The following is a 10,246-nucleotide window of genomic DNA, read 5'->3' as shown; positions in this document are numbered from 1 at the left end:
AATCAGGACAATCACTTGGTGAAATGCAGCCAATCAGCTGATGGGGAGGTGGGACATTTCCAAAGCACTCACCAGACATATACTGAATATTCTTAATGTTTATTACCTTTTACACATTGACATTGACAGAAAAAAGACTTGAATAAACAGCCCAGCCAGAGGAAGCTGGAGAAATTCACAGGGAGAATGGAGGTTTATTAAAACACTTGTGGGGATTTTCTCAATAACATGAGAATCCTGTCCCTTTAAACAGTGACGAAAGCTTCAATTGTAACTGCAGGGTGAGCAGGAAGGAGGTCTGGTTTACTGAAGCAGATACTTCAGAGGGTCACATTATTTCTGTACAGCTGACAATCTTCAGCATCTTTGAGAGGTTTTACTTGTTATCACAAATCCACACTGTCCCCATCAAACACTCCCAGTAAAGGAAAAGCATGGGGTTAATACAGAGTAAAGCTCCCTCTACAATATCCCAACAATGTTCTTTAACCCGTGACCCTCAGAAGTGTCTCAGACTCAGTCCCAGGAAGGAAGAGAGTTGTAATTCAATGCTGACAGTGACCTTTGTCCTCCCAGCTCACCCCTGTTCTATTCCAAGTTGTGTCTCCTCTGTGGACTGTCTCTAACACTCTAGGCACATTCTGAACTCCTGACGCTCTTGCTGAGGGGAGAGGAGAGGCTCACGTGGGTGAGGGCACAGGAGAAGAGAGCGTTGGACTCCCAGTCAGAGCCAGAGAGGGTCAGCAGGCTGCTGACGCTGTAGGTGTTGTCCGAAGCTCGCAGGTAGTTGCTGGTCTGAACCCCGTTGGAAATGGCTGCACCATCCTTCTTCCACTTCACCTCCACCTCATCGGGATAGAAGTGATCGGCAAGGCACACCAGGGTGGCAGTGCCCTTGGTCTTGACCTCCTCCGGTGAGGGGGGCAGCAAGGTCAGCGTGGGTTGTGAATTCTCACGGGCTGAAAGAGAAGAGAAGGAATTTTAATCACTGCCATTTTCAGGCTTTCAACATCCCGAATATTAACTGGGATCAAATCAGTGTCAATGTTTCAATGTTGCAGAATTCTGAAAATCCATTCCGGGGGAACTTTTTTAACCCGTACGGAACAATCCCAACAAGAGAAGGGGCAGTTTTAGCAGTTTTAGAGAATGAAATTGGGCATGTGGAAGGTGTATCAGTGAGAGAGCATTTGGGTAATAATGATCATAATAGATTTAGAGTAGCTACGGAAAAGGGGAAAGATCGATCAAAAGTAAACATTTTAAATTGGGAAAAGGCCAATTTCACCAAACTGGAATTTGCTAAAATGAACCGGAAACAGCAATTTGAAGGTGAATCAGTGTCAGAGCAGTGGGAGGATATTCGAGCTGGAGACAGAGTTCAGGACATATCTGTTCATCAAGCAATAGCGTGGGACATTGCAAAGAGAATAACTAATGATTAAATAGGGCGAATTCGAGAGCAAAACGGTAACTTGTGTGTGGAGAGAGAAGACATATAGGTGGTTCTTAATGAATAATTTATATCAAATATCACAAGTGGGAGGGACAAAGTTTACATTGTAGTTCAGGAGGGGAGGGATTGTGAACTAATTAATGGGATAATGATAGTGAGCGAGGAGATATTAATGTGTTTATCATCTTTTAAAATGGAGAAATTCCTAGGCCCGGGTGAAATGTATCCCAGGATGCGAAGTGAAGCAAGGGAAGAAATAGCAGAGACTCTGACCATTATTTTCCAATCCTCTGTGGCTACAGGTGTGGTGTGGGTGCACTGGAGGATGGATAATGCTTTTTAAAATTAAAAGCTGATGGAATCCGAGGGAATGTGGCACATTCAATTTCAAATTAGTTCAGTGTCTGAGTGTAAAGGTTTGATTTGTAGCTGGTTAAATCATTTTACAATGTTACTGAAACATTTGTAAAGAAGGTTACTACAAATTCAGCACTGAAATGGTTAATAGTGAGAGTATTTAAAGACACAGTGTCCCTTTAACAGAATGTTAACCAATCAGGAAGCTGGAACTATTGCTCAGTCTGTCTGGGGGAAACAGGTTGAACATCAACAAACCTCAGATCACACACAGATCAGGAGAACTTTATCCCAGAACATTGGAGCAGACTTGGATCAACACACCTCACACAGGATTCCCATTGGCTGGTGTAGAAGCTTCTAGATTTCATTTCAAACCTTGCTGCCCAGCACTGGGCTGAGGTCAAGGGTGAGGCTAGAATTAGTCTCAGTGTCCAGGGGTCAGACGGGGTCACTGCTCCTAATGACCCCATGAACTCTGGAGGGTGCGAGTGTGTGGAGAATGGGTGAGAGTCAGGATCAGGAATCTCCAACCTTAAAGACGAAATTACATTTCTATAGCACCTGTCAGCACCTCAGAATGTCCCAATGTGTTTTACAGCTCATTGTGCACAGCAGGATCCTGGGGAGTAGGCGGAGAAAGAACAGACTAGCAGGTTTGTAGTGATTTTGATTGAGGGATGAATATTGACCAATTCATCGGGGTGAACTCCCCTGCTCTTCTTCCAATAGTACCATGGGATCTTTTACACCCCCTGAGAGGGCAGATATCAGATTGTCTCATCTGAAAGATGGGAGGCCTGTAGTTTAGAGGGGGGATGTGACAGGTGCTGGCCCTTTCCCCGTAAGGATTTTGGAAGTGGATGGGGAAAGTGGGAGGTGAACTAGAGAAACATCTTTGTTGCTGCTGAAACTCTTGCTATCTGCTCAGATAACTAATAAACACACAGACACATCAGACAAACATCAGTCTGTTTCTGTGGATTCTCTGCTGCTTTCAGTTCAATGAAGAGTGCAGGAGGACATGCCAGGAGCAACAACAGACACACTGAAAAATGAGGTGTTAACCTGGTGAAGCTACAACACAGAGACTGTGTACCAAACAGCAGAAGCAGCAAGTGATAGACAGAGTTAAACCATCCCACAACCAATGGATCAGATCTAAGCTCTGCAGTCCTGTCACATCCAGCCGTGAATGGTGGTGGACAATTAAACAACTCACTGGAGGAGGAGGCACCACAAATATCCCCATCCTCAATGATGGGGGAACCCAGAACATCAGTACAAAAGATAAGGCTGAAGCATTTGCAGCAATCTTCAGCCAGAAGTTCCGAGTGGATGGTCCATCTCGACCTCCTCCGGAGGTCCTGAAGACTTGTGCTCCAGAACTTCCCGTGTCCCTAGCCAAGCTGTTCCAGTACATCTACAACACTGGCATCAACCCAACATTGTGATAAATTACCCGGTTATGAACTGTGCACAAAAACAGGACAAATCCATCCGCACAATAACCTCCCCATCAGTCTATTCTCGATCATCAGCAATGTGATCGGAACATATCCAGAGTGATACCAAGCAGCACTTACTCAGCAATAATCTGCTCACTGACACTCAGTTTGTGTTCCTCCAGGGTCACTCAGCTCCTGACCTCATTACAGCCTTGGTTCAAACATAGAGAAAAGAGCTGAACTCCAGAGGTGAGGTGAGAGTGACTGCCCTTAACATCAAGGCAGCATTTGAGCAAATGTGGCATCAAGGAGCCCTTGCAAAACTGGAGCCAATGGGAATTGGGGGAAAACTCTCCGCTGGTTGGAGTTATACCCGGCACAAAGGAAGATGGCTGTTGTTTGGGATTTAACTCTACAATCTATATTAATGAGCTGGATGAAGGGAATGAGAGGATTGTCGCTAAACTTGCTGGTGATAAAATGAAAAGTAGAAATGCAAGTTGTGAGGAGGATACAGAGTCTGAAAAGGAATAGAGATAGGTTCAGTGAGTGGGAAAACATTGACAGATGGAGAATAATGTGGGAAAATGTGAGGTTGTCCACTTGGGCAGGAGGATAGAGCAGAATACTGGTTAACTGGAGAGATTGTATTGAGTGATCTGGGTGTCTTTGCATCCAGGAACAGAAAAAAATTAGGAAGACAAATGGAATGTTGCTCTTCATTCCAATGAGGATGAGTATAAAAGGAGGGATGTTTTGCTAAAGCAGATTGGGAAAATCACACTTAGAATATTGTGGACACTTCGGGTCTCCTTACTTAAGGAAAGATATAGGAGAATTGGAAAGAGTTCAGAGATGGTTCACTAGGCTGATTCCACCGAGTAAGGGATTGTCTTATGAGGAAAGCTTGAGCAAGTTGGGCCGATACTCATTGGAGTAGAACTTATTCCATCACCTCAGCACCATCTTCACCAGGGCAATTAGGGATGGGCGATAAATGCTGGTCTGCATAGAATCACAGAAAATAGGAACAGGAATAGGCCATTTGGCCCTTTGAGCCTGTTCCACTCTTCATCATGATCATGGCTGATCATCCAATCAGTAGTCAGATCCTGCCTTCCCCAACAAATTCTTTCATCCGATTCACCCCAAGAGCTAAATCTCACTCCTTCTTGAAAACGTATAATATTTTGGCTTCAACTGCTTTCTGTGATAGTGAATTCCACAGGTTTACCCCTCACTGGGTGAAGGAATTTCTCCTCACCTCAGTCCTAAAAGGTTTCCCCCATATTCTCAGACTATGATGCCTCAAACTGGATGCTCCCAGCATTGGGAACATGCTTCCTGTATCGGCCTATCGAGTCTGCATCAACTCTTTTCCCATAACCCCATGTATTTACCTCACTATTCCCCCTAACGTGTTAGAATTTTATAAATCTCCATGAGTTGTTTCCTCATTCCTCTGAACTCCAATGAATATAAGTCTTAACCAGCTCAATCTCCCCTCATACATCTGTCCCATTATAACAGGAATCAGTCTGGGATACCTTCTCTGCACTCCCTCTAGAACAAAAATATCCTTCCTGAGATAGGGAGACCAAAACTGTGCACAATATTCCCAGTGCTGCTTCACCAAAGCCCTGAATAACTGCAGCAGGTCAGAATTATGAAGACACAGAGCAGATACGAAGGAACTTTTCCCCTTTTAGCAGTAGATTCAAAAAGCTGGGAGCACAGATTTAATTTCAGAAACAGAAGATTTTGAGGGATTGGAGGAAAAACCTTTTCACTCAGAGGGTGTTGGGAATCTGGAACTCACTCCCTGAAAGGGTGGTAGAGGCAGGAACCCTCACAACATTGAAGAAGTATTTAGATGAGCATTTGAAATTCCAAAGCACACAAGGCTACGGATCAAGTGTTGGAAAATGGGTTTAGAATCGTTAGGAGCTTGATGGCCAGCAGAGACAGGATGGGCTGAAGGGCCTCTTTCTGTGCTGTAAATGTCTATGACACTCTGACTGAACCAAGATGGCCGAGAATGTAAAGTGACCAACTTCTGGAAAATTCCGATGTGGATTATATTTGACTGACCAGACCCGAGAGAAGATGGAATATCACACCTGAAAGGTGTCAGGGACTTCTTCAAACAGAAAATAGAAACTTTAATCTCCTGTGGTTACGGAGACAATGGAGACTGATTGTCACATCTCAGCAGAATCCAAAACCCATCTCCTGTTGAGTTATATCCCAGAATGTGGAAATGGTCTGAGTTCAAAGTAAACTGACTCTGGGTGAAAGACATGTTTGTTTGTTACATTTCAGGAAACAACAGGGAAATGGGTTAAAAATCCAACTGTATCCCTGAGCTGTGTGTACTGGTGCTGGGGTGACAGAATGTGAGTTGAGACATTTTTCGGGGTGTTCCAGTTTCCTCCCCCATTCCAAAGCTCTGCAGGTTAGATGGATTGGCCATGCTAAATTACCCCGAGTGTGTTCTTTAGGTGGGTTAGCAATGGTAAATGCGCAGGGTTACAGGGAGCCTGGGTAAGAAGCTCTTTTGGAGAATCGGGTGAAAAGATTTCCCTCACGTCTCTCAAAATCTGCTGCCTCTGTGATTAAGGGGAAAAGTTTCCTCATATCTACCCTATCTCTGTCCCTCGTAATTCTGTCAATGGACTGAATATCCTCCTCCTGCACTGTAGGGATTCAATGGCTAATAAAAAACTACATGGACTGTGTAAGGTTTCCACGGGTGAAGGGATCCATTTTAAATGGACCCTGTTGTGACCAATCGAGGGCGGGATTCCAGCTGATTACTCCTTATCCAGGATCAAAACAAAATTGGGATCCGGTTCAGGAAGTTAACAAATGAGGGACCCTGTCTGAGGACTGGTCACAGCATGCACACAGCAAGATCCCACACACAGCAATGAGAACAATCAGCATTTTCAGTAATGTTGGATCTGGGATAAATGTCGGAAGGAACTCATCCCAAAGAGAAAGTAACAGAGAGTCTCCCCAAAAGCCTGGAACACTGAAGCCACTGGATTGCGAGCCCTGCTGTGGCTGTTTGTCATCAGAACTTCAGCAAGAGATAAGCAGGGAGTGGAGAGAGCAGAGTGAAAGCTGGGGCAGGTGGCACCTCGGTGTCTGACTGTGCTGCTGCTGTGATCAGTTATATCAGAGAGTGAGACAGAGAGTTCAACTTCACATCAAACTCTGCCTGTGTGTGTCACACTGAGACTGACAGGAGTCTAGAGAGTGATTTCACTCCATGCTGCAGGAATGTGAACACAGTCTGCAAACGTCCAGATCTCCTCCACACGGTGGGTAAAAGCTGCTTACTTATATCTTGCTGCTTAAAGGGGGGAATGGAAGGAAAGAAATACAGCTGGACTCCCTGTTCTACACAGTGTTCTTCAATCAACCATTTCATTGACTGCAGCTTCCTCACTAACACCTTCAACTATTCAGTATTTGTGTTTGAGAAAGTTTCAGCATTGAAAGGGTTAATAACGGAGGATTGGGCTTTACTTACTCAGTCTGAGTTTGGTTCCTTTACCGAACTTAAAGCACACTGACAGCTTCCAGTGGAGGAGCTGTACAAAAACCTCTGTCTCTGACTCACTCATTCACTCTCTCACTCATCTTTTTCTCTCACTCTTTCTCTCTCACTCTTTCTCTCTCTGTTTCTCTCAATATCTCTGTGTTTTGTTGGGAGAGTTGAGAATTCTAATTTGAGATGATAAATCTTTCAGCTGCTCTTCATATGTGGACATGGAGAGTAAGAGGGAAACTCGAGGCCTTCAGCGAGCGGTGGACACCACAGGGACTGGAGTGTGTAGTGGACAGTGCAAATAATTTGTTCAGTTTCCTTTCTTGTGTTCATTAAATATTATATAAAACTGTGGGATGTGTCAGTACAGGAGGTGGGGCTGTGTGTCCATTATTATATATTATAGAAAACTGTGGGATGTGTCAGTACAGGAGGTGGGACTGTGTGTCCATTATTATATATTATATAAAACTGTGGGATGTGTCAGTACAGGAGGTGGGACTGTGTGTCCATTATTATATATTAGATAAAACTGTGGGATGTGTCAGTACAGGAGGTGGGACTGTGTGTCCATTATTATATATTATATAAAACTGTGGGATGTGTCAGTACAGGAGGTGGGACTGTGTGTCCATTATTATATATTATATAAAACTGTGGGATGTGTCAGTACAGGAGGTGGTGCTGTGTGTCCATTATTATATATTATATAAAACTGTGGGATGTGTCAGTACAGGAGGTGGGACTGTGTGTCCATTATTATATATTATATAAAACTGTGGGATGTGTCAGTACAGGAGGTGGGACTGTGTGTCCATTATTATATATTATATAAAACTGTGGGATGTGTCAGTACAGGAGGTGGTGCTGTGTGTATTGGGGTTTTTGTAAGGCTCTGTATCACTGTGTTGAGAGTAGCTGCTATAGCCTTGCTGACAGTAATAATCAGCGACATCCTCATTCTGAACATTGCTGATTGTCAGGGTGAATCTTGTCCCAGATCCACTGCCGGTGAATCGGTCGGATACTCCTGTGAATCGAGATGTTGCAGCATAGATCAGCAGAGCCGGTTTCTGTCCTTCTCGCTGTTGGTACCAACTCATGTAATTGCTAACAGATTGACTGGTCGTACAGGTGATGGTGGCGGTCTGGCCCAGGCTCATTGACAGCACCGGGGGAGTCTGGGTCACGCTGATGTCTCCATTGATACCTGAGGGGTAATAGAGAAACAGAGTGAAGTAAGAACTGTCACAGAAAGAGGCTGTAAAATGAGATATTGTTGGAGACACTGACTGTTCCTCTCCTTTCAGCATTTTCCCTTCAATCACAAGTCAGGAGAATTGGATTGAAATGGAGAGCAGGGAAATATTCAAGGTGGAAGGAGAGAGATTTGTACCTGCGATGCAGAATGCCAGAGGCCAGAGCAGCTGGATGGCTGAAATCATGGTGTGTGCTCGTGTCTCTGTGCCTGGTTACTGATAAACTCTCCCTTCACTGGGCTCTGCTTTATAAAGCTGCAGCCTGTGAGAGTCTCACTGCCTGTTCCTCAGTTTGTAAATGGTCTGACCCAGAGAAACCACGTCAGCACCTTTCACTTCCTCTTCTTCTCTCTCCCTCCCTCAATCTCTGTCCCTCAGACTCTGTCCCTCACTCTCTTGATATCTATATATAGGGTCGAGATAGAGAGATTCTTCCCGCTTAGAAAGGATAGCAGGACTAAAGGGCACAGCCTCAAGATAAGCGGTGGGCAGTTTAGAACGGAGTTGAGGAGGAACTTCTTCACTCAAAGGGTGGTGAATCTCTGGAATTCTCCACCCGTTGAAGTGGTGGAGGCTGCCTCGCTAAATATATTTAAGTTATGGGTAGATAGGTTTCTGATAGACAGGGGAATTAAGGGTTATGGTGAGAAAGCAGGAAAGTGGAACTGATCTACTTCAGATCAGCCATGATCTTATTGAATGGCGGGGCAGGCTCGAAGGGATGGCTGGCCTTACTCCTGCTCCTATTTCTTATGTTCTTATATCTCTCCCTCAGTTGCTGTTTGTCTCTCTCTCTCTCAATATTTATCCCTCAGTCTCTCTTTCAGCTTGTCTTTCTCACTTGATATCGAACATAGAACATAGAACACTACAGCACAAACAGGCCCTTTGGCCCACGAGTTGCGCCGATCACATCAACACCTACCAATCTATAGACCTATCTATAACCCCCAATCCCATTAAACCCCATATACTCATCCAGAAGTCTTTTAAAAGACCCCAGCGAGTTCGCCTCCACCACCACTGACGGCAGCCGATTCCATTCACTCACTGCCCTCTGAGTGAAAAACTTACCCCTAACATCACTTCTGTACTTTCCTCCCCGCACTTTAAATCTGTGTCCTCTCGTAGCGACCATTTCAACCCGGGGAAATAGCCTCTGAGAATCCACCCTATCTGTTCCTCTCAACATTTTATAAACTTCTATCAGGTCGCCTCTCAACCTTCGTCTCTCCAGGGAAAAGAGACCCAGCTCCCTCAACCTAACTTCATAAGGCATGCCTCCCAATCCAGGCAACATCCTTGTAAATCTCCTCTGTACCCTTTCAATAGCTTCTACGTCCTTCCTATAGTGAGGCGACCAGAACTGCGCACAGTACTCCAAGTGGGGCCTGACAAGGGTCTTATAAAGTTGCAGCATTACCTCCCGATTCCTAAACTCAATCCCTCGATTAATGAAGGCCAGTACACCATACGCCTTCTTGACCACATCCTGCCCGTCAGTCTCTGCCTCCATCACTCTATTGATATCTCTCCCTGAATTGCTGTCTCTTTCAATCTCTGAGTAACTGCGCATTAGTCTCTGTTTCTATCCACCACACTGTTGCTGTCTCCCTTTCTTGTCCTTCCCGTCTCACACTCTTTGTTTATCCTCTCATTGAGTGTTTCTTTCTCTCTTCTCATTCTCCCTCCCTCTATTCCTCTTAGTTTCTTCCTCACTTTATCTCACAAAGTCATAGAGTCATAGGGGTTTACAGCAAAGAAACAGGCCCTTCAGCCCAACTTGTCCATGCCACCAGTTTTTTTAAACCCCTAACCCCAATTGCCCAAATTTGGCCCATATCCGTCAATACCCATCTTAGCCATGTAACTGTCCAAATGCTTTTTAAAAGACAAAATTGTACCCGCCTCTATTACTACCTCTGGCAGCTTGTTCCAGACACTCACCACCTTCTGTGTGAAAAGATTGCCCATTTGGACACTTTCGTATCTCTCCCCTCTCTCATTAAACCTATGCTGTCTAGTTTTAGACTCCCCTACTTTTGGGAAAAGATATTGAATATCTAGCTGATCTATGCCCCTCATTATTTGATAGACCTGTGTAAGATCACCCCTCAGCCTTCTACGCTCCAGAGAAAAAATTCCAGCCTCTCCTTATAACCTAAACCAT

The 10,246-nt window shown here is 44.7% G+C and overlaps 1 gene segment (V, D, J or C); it reads right to left on the bottom strand.

Moving 5' to 3' along the window:
• Window positions 1-630: 630 nt before the first annotated feature.
• LOC145348458 (Ig kappa chain V region Mem5-like) lies at window positions 631-8,266 on the bottom strand. The segment is given in 4 exon segments: window positions 631-959; window positions 6,800-6,838; window positions 7,722-8,027; window positions 8,214-8,266. Coding segments are annotated over 4 exon segments (723 nt in total).
• Window positions 8,267-10,246: the final 1,980 nt, after the last annotated feature.

This window comes from Carcharhinus amblyrhynchos, chromosome 9, assembly GCF_965287045.1.
Source record: "Carcharhinus amblyrhynchos chromosome 9, sCarAmb.v2.hapA, whole genome shotgun sequence".
NCBI lineage: Eukaryota > Metazoa > Chordata > Chondrichthyes > Carcharhiniformes > Carcharhinidae > Carcharhinus > Carcharhinus amblyrhynchos.
This window is presented reverse-complemented; position numbering and strand designations above follow the sequence as displayed.